Source organism: Neopelma chrysocephalum, unplaced genomic scaffold, assembly GCF_003984885.1.
Source record: "Neopelma chrysocephalum unplaced genomic scaffold, ASM398488v2 Primary Assembly neopelma1_78, whole genome shotgun sequence".
In the NCBI taxonomy this organism is placed as follows: domain Eukaryota; kingdom Metazoa; phylum Chordata; class Aves; order Passeriformes; family Pipridae; genus Neopelma; species Neopelma chrysocephalum.
The window spans coordinates 1,806,887-1,827,630 of NW_020897739.1; the positions used below are offsets into that span (position 1 = coordinate 1,806,887).

Below are 20,744 nucleotides of genomic sequence, written 5' to 3' on the forward strand. Positions count from 1 at the left end.
GGACCATAACTAAAGTGGTGTCTAGAGATGGAAGGCTTTTAATTGCATTACTGGTGTCAGTTAATTTCTCAGTTGTAACACTTTACAGGAATCAGTGAGCTGATGAGTTTTACCCCAGGTAAATGAAGACCTCATTTGAGCATAGTGTCCTTGAAGAGCCTAACACATTTCTTCTTTTCCAATTCTATTAAATGCATAATGCCTCCAGTCTGAGTTGGGATGCCTGTCTAGATCTTGCCTGTTTTTCCATTCTGGAAGAGGCTTAGAGTACTTGGAATATCTTACACCCTTTATGAATTAAGTGAGGAATTTGACAGTTGCACTGACAAGATACTCAGGATGTCTCAGCATTTACATTCAGAGGGAATTCAAGACAATCACCTGTAGCTCATTGTGTGTAAATCAGCCATCAGCTGGAGGTGGCTGGAATGATGGATGTGCTGTGTAGGTTGGCAGTCAATGCTCTCGGGTGTTTGAGGTCTTCCCCAGCACAGGATTACTATGTGTGTTCAGAGGTGCTGAATGCTTTGTTCAGGGAAGTGGAATTTAGGCTGCAAACTAAAAAACAGTTTTGGTCTGATAATGGACATTAACCGGCATTAAGTCAATGAATTAATTTTAGAATAGCTGTTTTTCTATGCCCTGCCAAGGATTTTAATATCCAGAATGCACTCTAGAAATAAAGGATAAATGTACATTTCAAGCCCATTACATTGAAAACATTTGTAAGTCTTGTTTCTCCAGTGTGGCTTTATAAAGATATATTGAGTAACTGAAAGCGACAGATAAAAGAACCCACCGTTTCTGTATATAGCAGAAAAGATATTCTCTCATTTGAAAATTGGTGGCAGCTTTATTGCTTTAGTAGAAATGGCAGTTGTGTAATGGGCTGAAGGTCAAGTTAACATGGATGAGGGCTGCACTAATCCTTCCCATAATAGGGTCATTCTCATGGGCTGAAAAATTAAGCAGTAGGTAAATTTGGTAGTGAAACAGGAAGTAATTTTCTGTGTAATTATTATAGCAATGACAAAGGAAAAAAGAGGCCTGACTAATGTAAACCTGAGTTAAATACTACAGTCCTGCTGTTTCTGCAGAGCCAAGCACTGCACTTGTAATATGTGTGTGGTAACTGTCCCTGTCACGATCACTGCCAACAAGTGCTGCTGTAGCCGTTGGGATGGCTTAACGTAGGTAAACCACACTGCACCTGGCACGAGCTGTGCATGTGTAACAGCTCTGCCTTGCTTGGGCTTGGTTCTGAACAGCCCCTGTGCTGGGCTTTGCCAGCACTCAGGGAAGTGACAGGTACATTCTGCTCCATTTGATCAACTCTACCAACCACACCTGGGGGTGATGCCAACAATGAAACATTTGGAAAAAGCTGGGCTGCCAGCTAAGCTGTCCTTAGAGTAGGAGAAGATGACCTACAGCGTACTAATTGTTGGATGCGTGGCCATAAAAAACTTGGAAAACTTGGTATACGAAAGAACAAACATACACAGGATGATTATATTTAATAATTGCTTATTTCTTTACACAAAGAGTTGCTGGTGTCATTTTACAAATGGAATGGCAACAAATACTTTTTACAGGGTAATGTCTACAGCTAAAAAGTGCTTGTCTTGGCAGCTGAATTCAGGCTGAGGATCCTTTTGTAATACAGCCACTTATTTTAAGAGCTCTTGGTCAATGACACATACAGGACTGTATAGATAAGCTGTTGAACCAAAGTTACACATTTTGACTGCTTATCAATCATGGATATTAAATAATTAATACTAAATAGCAACACTAACATGTTTAAAGGCACTTTTTTCTTTACTGAGGCTTAGCCTTACTTTTGAGTCTTTTTGGCTTTCTTTGAAACACTAATTGTTTTAATAATAGCTTTTCAAGTTCGGAAAAGTTCAAACCTCTCCCCCAGAGGCACTGGTCCTACAGAGACAGACACACTGATGAAGTATCTGAGGTAAACAGCTGTTCCAAAGGCTCTGGCTTTCTAAATTCTACCTTCAATATTGGTATTAGCAGAGGCTTGTTTTTCAAAGCAGTGACCACTGAATAAATCAGTCATGTGAGAGGAGATCACTGCAATAGAACTGGTATTAAACATGAGGCTTTGTAGCACCACAAATAACCTTTGGTTAATGTGTCAACTGCCTGACAGTTGACCTGCCACTGAAATTTTGAGGGACAGATTTTTCTGAGTTGTATTGGGAGTATTCCAGTTAACAAATGTACTAAATAAAACCTAACCTGTGCAATTTTAAAAAGCTGACTGCTGCCCCTAGGAGGAGGCATTATCTGCCAAACATGGCAAAAGGATTGTTGGATTGCTGTTCTTCTGTGGTCCCCATTGTTGCACTTCCTCAAGTCCAGTTAGAAAACTAAGGCATTTGTGTCCTGGATAACCCCAGCTGCAGAAGGGTCCCCAGAGCTCTGTTTCTGTAGAAAGTAGCACTTGTCCCTTCCAGGAAAAAAAGGATTCACTTCCCAGGAAGGACTCTGAAATCCTTCAAACTGAACTATGTATTTACTTCCAATCTGATTCAGCTGTACATCCTCACTTAGAAAAGAAGTGTTCTGTATTTTTTCCACTTCTGTATAGATTCTGAGCATCTCTGCCAGCTCTTGTACAACTTGTGTCTAGTAAAAGGAATAATTAAGAATTTTCTAAATTGTATTTTAAGAAATGCGTACCATATATGCTCTTAAGCACTGACAGTCTGAAATCTGGCAATTGATGTAGAGAAAAAGTCAGGACTCCCAGATTTATACCTGAGTGCAGAACCTCCTATTCTACAGCTTAGTAAGTAAGCGAAGTAGTCAGGGAGAGGTGGGGCCAAATGAAACTGTCCAAAGAGAGCACTGAAGAGGGTCAGCAAAGCACAGCAGAAGGCCTGGGCCTGGTGGAGCTGTGGGCCAGCCTTAAGGCACCAGGGACTGTCCGTCCCTCCTGCAAAGGGAAAAAGGAACTGAGAAATGTTAAGTGTTGCCTTAACTGAGCAGCTGACTGATCTCCTTGTGAATGCAGACGAGGAAATCCACATAAGAAGCTCCTCCATAAATACTCTTGTCTTCTACTAGGAACTGTCGGAAAAGCATCTCTGGCTGTTCCCGTTGCTTCACTATAATCAGCTGAAAAGAGAGAGAGATTTTAGAATACAGTCATAATAGATGGCAGTAGTTTTCTTGTGTCTATTAGTGGATGCTCTTGAGGTGGGGAAAACCCCCAAAACTAATAAATCTTCACATTTCAGTAGCTGTATTTATGAACAGAGGAGAAATTAATGTGAATTAAGGGTTGCAGAATAAAATGGTTACCTTTTAGACTTGACTACCTTTGAAAGTCAGTTTTGATTAGGAATTAAGCATATTTGAGATGCCTGTGCCTACAAATCATGCTGGAACTCATCAATGTGCAGGAAAACTCCTGATACATAAAAAAACCTTTTATAGCTACTGATAAGTTTTCACAAAGCCTGTAGTGTTCTTCTGAACAGGTATGAGGCAGAAACAAGTTACCTTCATAGTGTGGGGCTTTTGGCTCTGGAGTTGTTCCAGGATATGCTTCAGTTTCTTAGAGAATGGATTGTCCAGGTCAGGCAGGGATGTCTGTCAGAAGGGAAGCGTGGCAGGTGGTTATCTTCCAGTCACATCTCTTACCAATTCACACAGACAAGACTAGCTGCTCATAGTTATGGTGTAAGTAGCGGTGGATTTCATTCTAAACTGGGAAATGCCATCTCCTTCACAAAAATGTCTCATCTTGAGGACTCACCTGACAAAGCCATTTTTCCTTGTAAAACAGTCACTGTATGAAAACTCATTGTCAGGAGAAACTAACTGTTGCAAAGTGTTTTGTTCCAATTTCAGCAATACACAATTTAGGACTTAAACTTTTACTTTTGTAGATATTTAAGATTTAAAGAAGCTGTGAAAGCTTCTGTCCTGGAAATGTTCAGCTTACAATTTTATGTAAGTTAAAACACTCCTGGTGTCTTAACACCTTCTGCTGGTCACCTGTTTCTGATGAGAGACCACCTCGCTTGTTTCCTCAATTAGCATCTGGTCTTATTAAATCCTAAATCCTTAGTGTCCGTGTACTCACGGCGTCGGTGCTGATGTGCGCGAAGGACGGCACGTTGAAGAGCCCTTGGATGAGCTCTGGGGACACGCTGGCTCCCAGCCACAGGAACATGCTCAGCCCGTTGGCCAGCAGGAAGGCCCCTCCCTCTGACAGCCGCTCCTCAGAGCAGCGCACGGCGGCTGGGACAGCATCGCTCTTCAGATCCAGGCTGTGCTGCGGGGAAAGAGACACACATGGCTTGGAGAAGCAGTGACAGAGCTCTGTGTAGATAGTAAAAAGTAACAGTTGAAGGGTTTAGAACATCGGGGTGGTTCCTTTCCAGCTAAGAGCTGGTGGTGATGTGTGGGCTTTGGGGCTGAATGGGGATGATTTGGGGTTTTTAGGGCTGTTTCTTGGTGCTTTGGAGGTTTTTGTTGTGTCTGAATCGGAGGGATTTGGGTTTTGGGACTGAATGTTTGTGTTGTGGAGCTTGGGATGGGGATGGGCAGGAGGGGGAGCCCCCCGGGTACGGGGCTTGCCCCTTGTTCTGGCCCTATGACGGGAGTCTCTCCTTTCTGGGGAGGAGGGACTGACCAGATGGACAGACAGACACACAGAGACAGACAGACATGCAGGCATACGGACAGACAGACAAAGACCTGCAGACGGATGGATAGATGGACACATGGACAGACAGAGGAATAATGGATGGATGGACAGACGGACAGACATAGGGAAACACGAACAAAGAGACGGATGCACAGACAGACAGAGACACAGCTGGATGGACAGACAGGCAGACGGACAGACAGACCGACAGACAGATGGACACACAGATACAGACAGATAGATGGACAGACACACAGATAGCTTGACAGACAGATGGCCCAATGGACACATGAGCAGACAGATGGACAGACAGACCAACCAAAGGGCAGACAGACGCAGAGAGACGGACAGACAGAAACGTAGATAGACAGACAAACACACAGACAGACAGACATGCAGACTGGCAGAGACAGATGGACAGACAGACATGTAGACCAACCGACGGACACACAGATGGACAGACAGACAGACAGATGGACGCATAGACGGACGGAGAGACAGATGGACACACAGATACATAAGGACAGACAGACACAAAAATGGATGAACGGACAGACAGAAGGACAGATGGACACATGGATGCATGGACACACAGACAAAGAGACACATAGACGCAGATGGACAGACAGACACAGACAGACAGATGGACACACAGACAGATAGGAAGACACACAGATGGACAGATGGACAGACTGACACACAGACCAACGGACAGACGGACTCACAGAACGGAGAGATGGACAGACAAATGGACACAGAGATGGATGGACAGACGGACAGACAGACAGATGGACGGACACAGAGATGGACAGACAGACAGACAGATGGACACAGAGATGGACGGACAGACGGACGGACAGACGGACGGACACAGAGATGGATGGACAGACAGACGGATGGACAGACAGACGGACACAGAGATGGACGGCCAGACGGACGGACAGACAGACGGATAGACGCACAGATGGACACAGAGATAGACGGACAGATGGACAGACAGGTGGACACAGAGATGGACAGACAGACAGATGGACAGACAGATGGACACAGATGGAGGGACGGACAGACGGACACAGAGAAGGACAGACAGACACAGAGATGGACAGACAGACGGACAGACAGACACAGAGATGGACAGACAGAAAGACAGACAGACACAGAGATGGACGGACAGACGGACAGACACAGAGATGGACGGACAGACGGACGGACACAGAGATGGACGGACAGACGGACAGACAGACAAATGGACAGAGAGATGGACGGACGGACAGACAGATGGATGGACGGACAGACGGACAGACAGATGGACACAGAGATGGAGAGACAGACAGATGGACAGACAGATGGACGCAGAGATGGAGGGACGGACAGATGGACACAGAGAAGGACAGAGACAGACACAGATGGACGGACAGACAGACACACGGACAGACAGACAGACACAGAGATGGACGGACAGACGGACGGACAGACGGACACAGAGATGGATGGACGGACGGACAGACAGATGGACAGACACACGGACAGACAGACAGATGGAAACAGAGATGGATGGACAGACGGACGGACAGATGGACACAGAGATGGATGGACGGACGGACAGACAGATGGACGGACACAGAGATGGACAGACAGACAGACACACGAACAGACAGACAGATGGACACAGAGATGGATGGACAGACAGACGGATGGACAGACAGATGGACACAGAGATGGACGGACAGACGGACAGACAGAGAGATGGACACAGAGATGGACGGACGGACAGACGGACGGACAGACAGATGGACACAGAGATGGACAGACAAACAGACAGACAGACAGATGGACACAGAGATGGACGGACAGACAGACGGACAGACAGACAGATGGACACAGAGATGGACGGACGGACAGACGGACGGACAGACAGATGGACACAGAGATGGACAGACAGACGGACGGACGGACAGACACAGAGATGGACGGACGGACAGACAGACAGACACAGAGATGGACAGACAGACAGACGGATGGACAGACGGACGGACGGACACAGAGATGGACGGACAGACGGACGGATGGACAGATGGACAGACACACAGACGGACAGACAGATGGACGGACAGGCAGATGGACACAGAGATGGATGGAAAGACAGACAGACAGATGTGTGGAGAGACACACAGAGAGATGGACAGACAGACACAGACAAATGGACAGACAAATGGATGGAGAGACACACAGACAGACCGACAGATAGACGCACAGATGAACACATGGACACGCAGACAGACAGACAGATAGACGGAGAGAAGGATGGACAGACAGAGAGATGGATGGACAGACACACAGATGGACAGACAGACACATGGATTGATGAACAGACAGACAGATGAAAACAAGAAAGAAAGAGAAAGAAAACGAAAAGAAAGAAAATAGAAAAAAAAAGAATAGAAAAAGAAAAAAAACAAGAAAGAAAAAAGTAAGAAAGAAAAAAGGAAAGAGAAGAAAGAAAAAAGAAAGGATAGAAGTAAAGAAAGAAAAGAAAAATGAAAGAAAAAGAAAAATTAAAAAAGAAAAAATGAAAGAAAAATGAAAGGAAAAAAGAAAATAAGGAAAAAGAAAAGGAGAAGGGAAGAAAATAGAAAAAGAAAGAAAAAAGATAAAAAGGAACAAAGAAAGCTACAAAAAGGAAAAAGGAAGGGAGAGAAAAAAATGAAAGAAAAAGGAAGAAAAAAGAAAAAGAACAAGAAAAAATAAAAAGGAACGGAGAAAATGAAAGAAAAAGGAAGAAAAAGAAAGATAAAAAAGAAGAAGGGAAGGAAAGGAAAATGGAAGGGAAGCAAAAGCAAGCTATCTCGCTCACTCTGGACTCACAATGGGCAGCAGGCGGGGGTAGAAGAAGAGCTGGGTGTCAGCCACCCCCATGGCCATGACCAGCTGGCGGTGGAAGGCTCTCTCATCCGTTGGGATTTCGGCTCTGCCCACCAGCACACAGCTCTTCAACAGGCAGTTCATGTACACGGGCAGCACCTTCATCGTGTCCGGCAGGATCAGCTGAGAAAACAAACACATAAACCGTACTCATTGTCTTAGCTGCTCTCAGCTCCCTGTAACCCCTGCCTGTTTTTCGGCACTAAATTAAAGGGGAATTCTCTGAAAAATTAAGGAGAGAAATAAAGGTTCACAATAAGTGGTTCTGGTTTTGTTTCTGACAGATTCGGGCCTCACTAACAATGAACGATTCATTGCCCACACTTGTGACTACTGCTGGCACTGCATGGGATGGAAAAGCCTGAGTCTTCCGTGAAGTTAAATCACCAGGACCTGAGTGAATAATTTAAAAGGAAACAAATCAGTCAGTCTTACTTGTCAAAAATTAGAATACTACAAACATCTTCAACAACAATTAAAAATGAAGCCTTTGTGAGTCAGTGTGTAATTCCACCCTGGCTGGCTGAGCCCCTCTGTGTGAATATGGGCATCAGTGTCCTCAATGGCATTGCCTTTTGTTCCAGAACAACAGCTTCCAGGTGCTCTAAGTGCAAACATTAATCCCGCCTGTCATTAATTATATTTGAAAGAAAAGCACAAATCTGCCCTGAGATGTTCTTTCTGTCAGCACTAATGGTGCAGGGATGGGGTTCAGCTGAGCTAGAGCCTGGCTGGGGAGGACAGTGTGGGTTTTACCTGGCTGACGGTGGCAGGGCTGGCACAGTTCTTCTTGTAGCAGGCCAGCATGTGAGCGGTCTGGTTCACCAGGATGTCCCGCACCGTCTTCAAGGGCTGGCTCAGAATGGCTTTAAAAGCTACAAACACAGAAGAGCTTGGTACATGGAGATGGACACAGCCTCTCAAAGTATCTATTATCTGCTATAGCTTCTGATTTACTGACCTGAGGGTGGCTGGTTTTCAGCCCCTCCCATAGACAACCAAACCCCCAACACTGTGATAGGATGTCCCTTGGCACTACTGTGCCTGCACAGGTCTGTGCATTACCTACACACCAGCATTGCTTCTATGGCAGTTTGTCTACAATAGGAAATTATTTCTCTTTTGAAAGTTTCAGACTTCAAGAGTTGCTCAGACTTGGAGCAGCAAGGCACAAAACATGATTTCCCACTAGGTAATCACTTCAGCCCCTTTCCTTCCCCTTCCTGCACCCAAATTAAAAAAGGAAACCAAATTGGTCTTTTGTAACTTTACCTGACTTAGCAAAGAAGTTGATGAGTGCATCAGTCTCACAAGTCCTGTAGACATCAGCCAGCTGGGCGCTGCAGTTCAAGCCTGTGTTGTGGATGCGGATGCGCCGCTGCCCGCTCACCGTTGTGTAAAGGAGAGCACACTGCAACACACACACAAACCACTACCTTTTGCTTTTTATTGCAAAACAAAAAGCTGCTGTCAGGCAAGAATCACCTGCTTGGTGCATCAAAGGCATAAAATGCCTTCTGGAGCCAGCACAGCCTGGCAGTATTGCTGGCAGCTACATACTTGTAGTGCTTATGGAAGTAGATTAAAAGTTATAAAAGTTATTCATCTTAAAGTTATAAAAAGTCCTACAGTAGCATTGGAAGTGATTTTAGCAATAGAGGACTGCTCTTGAACAGAAAGATACAAGGAGTGCCACAGCAATAACAACTGCCATATAAGTAGCAATGAATCTTGTACTCCAAATAAACTTACTTATAATAAAATGGAAAAAATAAAGAGCTGATGAGGTCTCAATGAGTGTTTGGAAAGCATTGTGGTGTCCCTGAATAGAACAAGTAGCACAGAGGTAGGGGAACACACCTTTTCTTAGTGGTGGTATGGCAAGTTGTGCCTTGCTCCCATCAGTCCTACACCATCACTTATTTTCTGCTATGTTGCTCGTCATTACATGACATTATAATTAAACTTTTTTACCTGAATTAAGGCTCCAGTGTCTTCATTCAGTTTGTCATCATGTTTGAACTCCACTGTCACTGCCTTGTCACAATCAACCGCTGCCATCTCTACATCTGTAGTGTTGTTCATGTAAATGGCTCCCAAGAATTCCGTAGCCCTGAATCCTAAGGCCAGATTAAAATGGGGCATTTTATTTAAAAAAATGGCAAATAAAATTGACAATACTTGCTGAAGCAGGAACCATTTTCTCTCAAGGCTTTGCAGCCTCAGTGGGTGCCACCAACTGTTGTTGCTGATGGCATTAGTGACAGCTGGGTGAGAAGGAAAAGCTGTGACAGACCACCCAGACCTTCTGCACTGTTGGCTTGGCCTGTGTGTGTGTTTGCATTTGAGGTAAGCATGAATGAAAGGATGCTTGGAAAGTAGACACAGTAATGTCACTAGTGTGAAAATAAGGAACATGTAACTGTCCAGAAGCAACACCTTTTTATACAACTTACTTGCAGTCCATGATGTGTGCACAGTGATCTGAAGCCTTCCTCAGATTGGATAAGCAGTTGTTAAGGAGGAATATACAGGATGTGTGTGTGTGTGTATATATATATACACACACATATATATGAGTGTATATATATATCTATATACACACACATATATATATATGAAAATATATATATATATATATACACATATCCATGCATTTTATCAGTCTATTCAATTGCTTTTGAAGCGGTACATAATGAAGTTAAAGCAGCCTTATCTCACACGTGATCTGCACAGCACTGTATTTATCATTCATGCTTATGTTCATTCCCATGGGTCCCATTACCTGTACTTGTCCGAACCCTCATTGTGGCATCAAATCCCATCTTTTTTTCCATATCCCTCCTGAGGTCACTTAGGAACTGAGGGCTGTCGCCATCGAGCTGTGAGTGCAGAGCAGAAGGAGAAGCTCCAGTTCAGCAGTGAGTCAGCACCCTCCCCGTGACACCCCAAGCAAATCTGTTCACATTTACCAGCTCTCAAGTCCTCTGAAAGATTTCAGACATTGCCTGTTGTTATCAGAATCATACATACACAGGTGTGCACCACTCACCACTAGGCCTGCACATCCAGAAATTCTGTTCAACCAAACAACCTCCAGTAACATCCACTCTTGCACTTAATCCCACAGCCTAGGCAGGATTTTAAGATGCCAACCAGCTTATTACTGTTTTGAGATACAAACTTGAGCCTGATCTGTCATTTCTAAGTTTGAATTTTATCCCCTGGAGCTGATAACCAACTTTTCCAGACTCTGCTTTTATGTTAAATGTCCAAGCACACACTGAACTGAGATGGAAAGCAACAATTCCCCCTCAGGTGTTACTATCTGAAAGGCAGGAAACGTGCACCACTTACCTGGAAATTGTTGTACTTGTACAGTGTTCCTCCAGTGTACATTGTGACAAGGCCCACAGAGGCTACGTCCACGTACTGATTTGGGAAGAGGAACAAATTCACACAGCAGCCATTGGCCACGCAATCCTTGGCTAAGGCCTCATAACAATTTCCCTGGGGCTGGAAGAGCGTCTGCACAGGAATAAAAAATACAGGTGTCACTACATTAGGTACCGACCATGACCCAAACGGCCACGTGAAGACAAAAGGATGAAGAGGAAGTTTGAAGTGAGTCATGGCTACGATCAACACATGTTGCCCTTGCCCATGTTTGCAGGGAACCATTTCAGTACATTCTTGGAGAACTAATAACTAAAGAGGCATCAATGAAAAAAGATCAATGCCCTATTAGAGAAGATCAGCGTAACAGTAGTCCCCTGGCAGCTCAGAGTAGAAAATACCTTTTCCTTATCTGTATTGAGTAGTTTTTTGTCATCTCTGTTCTTCAGCTTCCCTGGTGCTTCTGCAGTTGGCAATGAAGAATGGAAGATAAACAATTTCCCAGCACGTTCTGCAGCCTGTTTCAAAGATACCATATTGGCATGTTTATTACTGCAATTTTAACAAGCCTAATATTCATACATTGGGGTCTCTCAGAGAACACTGTAAATTTTCTACAAGTTCCTCAGAGATAGATAAACCATTTAGAAACTCAAAACTGGATGGAAATAAGTTCCCAGACAAACTGGGGCTTTTCTGTCAGTAAATAACTTATTCCAGCACACAGGTATGTTGCCTGATATGTTCTTACACTACTTTCTACAGAGGAATCTAAAATCTTGATGGGCAGAACTGGGAGTACCTCTCTCAGAGATTTTGCAATTGGATACAAGCATTATGCAACAAGCAACAAGTATCAAAAAGTACAAATACAAAAATCAGATAAAATTCAAAGCAAATGTAGTTTAACAGGAAAATCGTTTCTTTCAGTTCAGACACACTAGTGTTCAATACAGTTTTATAGATGAGTGACAATTGCATTCCTGTACTAGATTCCACATTCACATCTACAGTACTGAGACTACAGACTACAGCTTTGGTACTCCTCCTCCTCCTCCAGATCTTAGGATGCTCACAAGATACAGATATTCCACATTTCAAAATAAACTGTGGCATTCTTGTGAGATAACTAGATATCTCTGCTATGGCAGAAACACAACTGAAACAATACCTTACTTTTAAAAGAAATTAAATGTCACCCTTAATATTTCCTGCACAGTTACCTTTAATCATGAATGGCAATTTCTTCAATTCCTTTTAAAAAGCATTCTGGTGGAGGCTGAAAGACTTCCCAAATACTTGGTTGTCCTGATTTGCCTCAGGAATTACTGACATTGCTTTTGAAAAAATTTATAAAATGTCTCTATAGTATTAACACAATCCATTTTATTTTTTTAGATAGGAATTGTTTTCTTGAGCACAGATACATGCAGATGCATAATTCCCAGTGAAAATCCTTACAAATTTTAACTTAAAAATACTGAGCTAAATAAAGAGCTTAATTAAGAGCCCTTAAGTTTGTTTTGTAGAAGTCAAGTATTAGGGGAAAGCATTCAGACACATCTGCTGGCAGTATGAATAAATAACAAGAAAATAGGTATTAAATTAGTATTTAAGAAACAGATTTAAGAAATGTTGTGTATTTTGGTTCAACAAACTTATCTACTTAAAGTTCATGCTTTACTCATACAAAGCTGACAGATAAATCAAGTACTTTAAACCAGCACTGTTCTGCCCCTACAAGTCCTGTGGTGACCCAGGGTGGTGTGTGTTTACTGGCAGTGCTCCAGGGAAATGTCAGCACTTCAGGGGGTGTCCTGGACATACAGAAAGGGACTGGGCAGCATCCTGGCCTGTGGAGTCACTGCCAGCTGTATCCAAGCTGTGAGAACTTGTCAAACAGAAACCCACCAATCCCACCTAGTTCAGTCACAGTCATAAATATCCTGTTTTGCACAAGAAGTTTCGCAGAAGCAGGAGAAGGAGCAGAGAAAAATTGTATCTTATACTCCCTTTCCTGCCCTTCACACATGCAGGGACTGGGTACCTGTGCAAACACCCAGAATATGGATTGGTTCTGCTGCAGTAACTAAACACTTCTTTATTTCTACCAAATACTGAACAACGAACTGACTCCTGCTCCTCATCTTCTCCTAAATGTCCCTTTGGTGTAGAATAGATTCTAGGGACTGGTTTCCCTTAATAAGAAAATCTGGGAACAGATGTTATGCTTGCCAGTGTTCTCATTTTGACTAAAGCTAGAATTGTTAGAACAACAGATTAGTGCTGGAAACAATGACTTTTTTCCCTAATTTCCCACTGTGATGGGACTGGCTTTTAGCAAACCTAGTTTGGAGCTGGTTCTCTTCCCAAGAGGAATGTTCTAACCTTTAGTGCCTCCATGCCAGCCTGGATAACAGGAGCGAAGATGGTCTCACTCTCGTTCGTGTCTGCAAACAACTCTGGAATCTGCTCCAACAAGCTACAAAAGAGAAAGGATCAATGTCTCAACTCGGCAGCGTATTTGGGATCATCCCCAAACATACCTTGTAACATACCCAGTCTTCACAGAGCAAGACATTTTCCATGCAAATGTATATTATAAAAATAATACGAGTTTTGAAGGCTATCACTATTTCTTTGCATCAGAGGTGGAAATAAAGGCCTTGAAGCATCTGCTGGCTTCTAAAGTATTTCCACAGATACATGTACGCCCCCAACCCCAGCTGACTAAGAGGCATAATGCATATCATAAAGCATTCACATCTTAGTCTCAAAAGGAATAATTATACTTTACTTGGTAATAACTGATCGTGATTCCTCAAAGTCAACAAGGAAACCATCCAGCAAAGGAACAAAAACTTCTGAAACATCTGTGACCACCATCATCTGAGGCTGAGCTAAGCTGCTTTTTACATTAAAGAAGTGGAGGACCTTGTTATAAGTCACAAAACCAACTCGAATTGCTGAGGATTCTTCTTGCTCTTCTCTGTAAGAAAAACAAAACCCAAGTGGTTACAATTCTGAAATTCTGACCTCGCAATAAAAGCATTCCTTCCACATGCAAGGCAGTCTCTGAGAGATCATTATCTGTGCTGGGAGCAACAAAGCAAACAACAACCAAGCAGATGTAATGGCCTCAGTCTTTGCCTTGGGTCAAATTCAAACACCCTGATAAAATCAACTGCTCTATTGTTTCTTTTTTTAAAAAATATATATTTACATCAATGGTGCATCCCACCCAAACAGTTAAAAGTCCCTAAGATAAAGAATAAACCACGTTGTCATCAAAACATGGAAAAAAGAGGACAATTAGTTACAAGACATGATGAGAAAACAATCTTTATTTAGGACACATTGTCATTCAGTGCCACTAATGCTTGATGCCCAATCAGAGCAGAACCAGGCTGGAAGAATATCTGGTGACTTTGGTGGGTGGTTTGGTGGAGGTGACTCCTGAGAGCACGAGCCCGTTCTGCCATCAGTAGCAGCACCACCAATAAGTACCAGTTGGCCCTTTACCAGGTTCACTGTCCTAACTTCAGTGAGCATTCATTAAAAGGCAATCCTTGTCAAAAACTGGTCTCAATTACTAATAAAACAGCACCTTTTTGTAGCAGGGTTTCTCTTGTAAACACCAAACCAACCCTTTACCACAAAAACCTCCACTGGCAGTTTCACAACCTTATCTAAAACTTTGACCATGGCAGAGAAATAATTTTACTCTCCTACAAACTACCTCTGCCATCAGTCTAGAATGTTAGTCTGCCATTCGCATTTTAAGGGAACACAGCTGGATGAGAAAGGGGCTACTTTGACCCAAAATGAATCAATATTCTCTATTGAGCACACTGCATAAAGAAGCATTTTAAGTAATTCCTCCAAGATACAGTAACTCAAACAGGTGCATCACTTCTGGATGTAAATTCTGAATCATTCCCAGCACTCAGGCACTGTCTTCTTAGTAACATGATTGGTGGGGAGCATCCCAGAACTTGAGGAGGACGAAGTACTATTATATTTCTATACATACAGCACTCTCCTTCTTCAAAGAGAAGCATCCACATCATCCTAGTCCCAAAGGTGTTACACAGCAGGTGTTTGGACCTTTTTTCCAGATACTGCTCTTACCCATGTCCGCACTGCCACACTTCATCCAAGATCTATCACCATTTAAAGATCAGCAGACAATTGCCTGTGTAGCTCACACAGCATTTAGTTCTTTTTAAAGTCTGACAAGGAATCATATGTACAGAAAAGCATTCAAATGTTGTTTTAGTCATGCACCTTAAAATCATAGTTGCACAACTCATTATGGTGATTTTCTGAGCTCATAAGCACAATTTCTACAAACACATTTCTCTGGATTTCTCTTGTGTTCTGGCTTGGAATACATTTTGAACACGTCTGCTCTAAAATTTGAGCAAGCAAGACCTTTTTGTGACACAGATCACTTCACTACCCCAAGTCCTTCCTCTTTAAAGATACAAGCACAGGGTGAATTCCCTGCACAGGGCTTTTCCCTCATGTGGTAACAGCAGAGTATTTTTGCAGGTGTATTTGTCCAGCAATAGAAAATGAACTTTGAATGAACACAGTGACCTTTGTGTCTCAGCACAAAGTCTTACCACAAATTTTGGTGGAATGTCTTATGTTGTTCTTTTTTAAATTAATATTGTTTAGGACAACAGACAAGTCTGAGGAAACTAAAGGGCCTGAATTTCCTTTTTTTTTTAATAGCTTTTTTCAGTGGACATGAATACTTTGGCCCACATTATTTGGCAGCAGATCTCTGCAGAGTGCCGGTGAGGAGAAGGGTAAATGATTCTCTTTTGTGATGTAGATACACTTGATTTCATTCTTCCTCAACTTTCCCTATTCAAGCCTAGGTGTTTGTAAACTGCCAGCTGCTTTCTGTTACTCCACTCAGGCCTCTTATTATCTTCAGAGTCATGACTGATCGTGATGGAAATCTCTGAGATGTTCAGGATAATACCAAATACTTGTGTCTCCAGTGTAATCTTCAATGAAAAAGTACTTAAGAGATGGCCTTACATGGGCATCTGACAAAGAACCTGCCTGCCCTGGACTGGAATTGCATATCCCAGATTATCCCAAGGATCTTATCTCACACCCTTCCTCACACTGCTCTCTCCATTTCTTAAGTGTGATCTCCCTCTGCAAGTATTGTCACTTCGAATATATTTTCTTTTTGGAAGTTCTTTTTTATATGTAGACGAGAAACATCTTGTCTACATCACTTTTGAGTTTTTCACTGCTTTCATTTCACTACATGTGTCATCACTGTTTAATTTTTATTGAAAAGTATATCTATACACTAAAACCCATACTACACTGCACTAAAATAATATACTGTCAATAATACTGATCAGCAGTAAGACTGCTACATGTGTGTTTCATGCTCACAAAGAACATGTGCTGTATTTCATAAGATGTTTGCTGCCCACAAGAGTTGTTCTCCTCTCAGGTACAAACCAGGACAAGAAAGTCTTGCAGTGCAGCAAGATGCTTTAAATGTCTTGCTAATTAACAGTAAGAGCTAAAGATAGAAGCCACCAACACTATGGCTCTAAGAGACTGGCCACTCTCGAGTACTCTGGTTTGGGTATTTCCCTGTTTAATTGAGTGAGAAAAGCAGCATTGCAGTAAACACAACAACTACAGCAAGTAAAGTCGAGACTATGAGCTGTGACTGAGCTGAAAACGCCACTAGAGTTCACTGCAAGAAAGGAAAAGAATGCAAGCTACACGTGCAGTTGGTATGGCAGATTCTTTCTGTTCATATAGTAAACCCAGATGTCAAGGTCTAAGAACTGCCAGCAGTGTTAAAAACTAACATTTTGTCACTATCACCCCAAAAATGCCTGTACTGTAAATTTTCTGTACACTTTCTATAGCTTGGTTTTGCCTTTCAACATGCAAAGCTGCTCCATGAAAAGTGCAGTGTAGTGTAGTGAGTTAAACAAAGCACACTTCTGTTTCTTTACCTTGGAAGTTTATCTAGCAGAGTCTTCAGTTCATCACATATGAGTTTAACTAGGCCACTCTTTATGTTTCTGTAGGATACATCAATCATGAAGATATAAGCTGGTGGATTTGGAGGCTTCTTGTCCTACACAAAAAAAAAAAACATTCACAGGGAAAATTAGACAATGTCTTGTCATGAGGAAAAAATGTACAGGTGGTACCATACAGCAATGTAAATACAGTGTTGTTTGAAAAATGTTGTGAATCATAACTAGTGACTATTGCAGAAAGCTGACACGAATTGGGTAAAGTCCAGCTCTGGAATAAAACACTGTCATTGGAAAACAGCATCCTAATGGAACAAAATATCTAAAGGATAACAGCATATTAGATAAGATGCGACACAAACATTTTCTGCTGGAATTCAAGTGTTTAAACAAATTTGCCTTTTGGCAAACCCATGTGGTTTTGCATTCCCTATAGCAAGATGCAATATAATTTTGTTAATGCTGAAATTCAGCTTTTCTTAGCATTTTTCTTCTAACAGCTGTTTAAGGGATTTCTAACCAATCTGGAAACAGAAAGTACAACTTAGGTACTGAACCAGAATTAAAACATCTCAGTTCTCTGCAGCACTCAGTGGTGATTGTCTGCATCCTGTCTCTGCCTTGCTGTCTCACACTCCAAGGCACTCTGCACAGCAAAGTGTACTTTCAGGAATAAGCTGATTTCTGTAAGACAATCAAAGCATGAGAGTGGAACATTCCATGTATGTAACTGCTGCACACACAGCAGTATGGGGATGGGGCTGGTATGGATTCCTTTGGGAGTTCCTCTTATCCACAGTGTAAGGGGCACACAAGTCATGCACACACTACTGACACAGGTTTCTGTAAGGAAGAAAGAGTAAGAGGAAGGGGTTTTTGTTTTAAAAGAAAAAAAAGGAGTGCTTAGAGATGTACCTAGAAAGATCATAATAAGTGAACAGAGCAACAGTAATCATCACAGTCCCTAAAATGAGTTTTCCTAATTCCCATTAAGAGGGCAGTGGTCATTACTTGGTGCCAAATTCAGAACAGCTTTTTCATTATATGGTTTCACTGCCTTCATACAGAGTTCTGACTACTTAAGCAAATTATACTTGTTAAAGTAAACCTCAGGAAACCCCATCTAAGAAAAATTCATCTAACCCTTGAATTATGACTTATCCTTAGTCCCTGGCACACTTTAAACTAAACTAAACATTATACCCTTGATCGCACTCATTCGACTCATGTAAATCAGGATTAATTCCTGTGAACTGAAACCAGGCAGTATATTTTTCAAAGCTGTTCTGTTTACTTGAATCTTAAAGTTTCAGAAACTGCACCAAACATTGCTTCTAAACTCTTGTATCAGATCACCATTCATAAAGAATCTCTGCCTAATTTCTGACAAATATATGGTAGAAACGAGGGCTTGTGCTCTCGGCACATCCGCTAAGCAGGAGTGCAATAATGCAAACCAGCTGGGATTTGTTAACATTTTTTGTGGCTGTTCATCCTTGTCATTTGATAAGCACAAAAGGAAATGACTTCTCAGTTCTGGTCTTGAACTGGATTTATAAAATATTTAAACCTCTACAACTCGGAGCCAAATGAAAAGTGAATTATAAAATAATGTTAACTTCTGTAACATTTAATGACTTGGCATTTCCAGTGTAACTGTTAATTCCATAGGAGATTTCATTTTTGTAACAGTCCAGTAAGTCTTTGCAACAAGCTAGCAGAGAAAAAGAACGGTGGAAATGGCACAGAGCCGTTCAGCACACAGGAGGTTTCAGAATTTGATGGAGCTACACTGGATGCACACTGAGCATCCCCCACTGGGTTTCTGTAATGCCTCACCACCACAATTCTCTTCTGCTCTGTGGTTTAACCCAGGTTTCAATCAAATCTTTATAGGTTATCTAAGGGATTTCACTGGATTTGGAGCAGTGCCCTAGTCAAAAGGTAGAATTAAACCTGTCCATTTTCTTCATACCAGCAATAATCTGATGGTCTGAGGAAGTTACTGGTAGCTACTTCAAGACTTTGCAGGGCCCAGTTGCCTTTCCTAACCTTACCATGACCTCAACTCCACTCCTAGGGAGAAAATTCTGCCTGATTTCAGCAAGAACAGAAAAATATGTCTGTGCTGTGGTCAGATGAAATCACACTTGCAGTTTTGTAAAATGAGCTAAAGTTTGAAAAGTTTAAGTAATTTGTGATCCCAGAACTATCAAATTCAGTTCTCTAATAAAACCAACTACAAATATTTACAGAGACTTGAGTGGGCTTTAGATTGAGTCCTTCAGTGAACTGATATTAGGAGAGAGAATTCATTCCATTGTAACTTACTGGTAAGAACACCAAAACTACTCTTGCCAGGAAAAGATTACAAGGTCAAATTCCCTTACTAAGGTTTTCAATATTGGGAAGGCAATTTATGTGTGTGCCTGTCTTCAGAATCCATAGAAGACATACATCTAAAATGCAACAATTCATCAGAATCTCAAATATATCCCCTAAACAATGCAACACAACAGCTAGTACCAAAGGAATGCCCCATTAAATACTGGTGATCCATGACTTTGCTGTGCTGTTTGTTATTATTACTTGTTTGTCTCCCACTCTGCAGCACAAAAGAACAAAACATTACATTCTCCACGTGTATCTACATTTTCTAGAATGTTCCTGGACTCTGATACTCACCTTACAAGTGCATTTACTCAACTGTAAGTATTTAAAGGAGCTTGTTTGCCTTGACATAACATTGGTTTGCATACTGGAAATACTCACTCTGCAATAGTCCAAAGTAGCAACATATTCATAAGATCCCAGGGACAGCTCAGGCCTTTCATAGTGGTCTATCCGTCGGCCCATGTGGTCCAGGTGTTGAAAGAAGAATGCAGGGACTACAAGCCAACAAAAGAAGTAGGGAAAAAACATTTACAATTTGGAAAGGAGGGGAACAATACAACAAATTCTTTCAGCAGATGTGATGTACTAATGTAGGCTCCTCTTTTTCTGATCAAGGGAAGAGTTTAAACACTTCTCCAGGTTGCAGTGGGGTTTTTTTCCCCACATTGGCTTAAAAAAACCCAACCAAACAAAACCACATGATATTCCAGTAATGCTGGCTCCTTTTGGATTTGGAGAATGGGGATATTCCCCTATAAACCTCCATATCCTCCACCTCTACACTGTCAGCCTCGAGTAGGTAAAACTGACCCAGGTCATTCCCAGTGGCAGGAGCCTGTTTCCCACAGGATACAGCCTTAACAGTGACTATTTTGTTAGCAGATACAGTCTAGCCTCAGATTAATTCAAATCACCACAGCCAGAGCTCTGCAGAGGGGCAGCAGTAAAACTTTTCCTAAAGCCTGTCCTGCTTTATCCAAAAATATCACTGCACTGGAAATAGCACTACAAGGTTCACAGCCCTGGCCTAGTGTACGAGAGCATCAGGTCCATTATACTGGGAATCTTCTCCAGGTACAGGTAAAAAGTAGGAAATCAACTGTGTCTGCCATCAACAATTTAACAGAGGCAGTCTAAGGCTTAGAGTCACTTTGAGGAAGAGTCACCTCTGGGTTTTAGCTCCTTGTTCCTCAATGAATACATACTCAGAATGCTTATTTTTCACATTTTTGCCTGTAAAAGTGCAAGTGTGTGAGGAGAATATCAATCTTGTTTCTTGGCCATTTTTAGTCCTCATCAAAGTTTTTTTTTTTATA

The 20,744-nt window shown here is 42.1% G+C and overlaps 1 protein-coding gene across 3 annotated transcripts in view; it reads right to left on the reverse strand.

Moving 5' to 3' along the window:
- Positions 1–1,498: 1,498 nt before the first annotated feature.
- Positions 1,499–20,744, reverse strand: part of SEC24D (SEC24 homolog D, COPII coat complex component) — a 49,102-nt gene continuing 29,856 nt past the window's right edge. For 2 of the 3 annotated variants that reach the window (XM_027689825.1, XM_027689826.1), the window contains exons 10-23: positions 19,807–19,922; positions 17,008–17,132; positions 13,797–13,988; positions 13,388–13,481; positions 11,401–11,517; positions 10,961–11,131; positions 10,389–10,485; positions 9,578–9,723; positions 8,876–9,014; positions 8,360–8,478; positions 7,547–7,726; positions 4,115–4,306; positions 3,529–3,618; positions 3,001–3,141 (exon numbers count right to left, since the gene is read on the reverse strand). In XM_027689825.1, the coding sequence (XP_027545626.1) occupies positions 3,001–3,141; positions 3,529–3,618; positions 4,115–4,306; positions 7,547–7,726; positions 8,360–8,478; positions 8,876–9,014; positions 9,578–9,723; positions 10,389–10,485; positions 10,961–11,131; positions 11,401–11,517; positions 13,388–13,481; positions 13,797–13,988; positions 17,008–17,132; positions 19,807–19,922 (1,919 nt within the window). Of the gene's footprint in view, positions 3,142–3,528; positions 3,619–4,114; positions 4,307–7,546; positions 7,727–8,359; positions 8,479–8,875; positions 9,015–9,577; positions 9,724–10,388; positions 10,486–10,960; positions 11,132–11,400; positions 11,518–13,387; positions 13,482–13,796; positions 13,989–17,007; positions 17,133–19,806; positions 19,923–20,744 lie in introns of all 3 variants that reach the window. The other variant, XM_027689824.1, reaches the window with a different exon arrangement.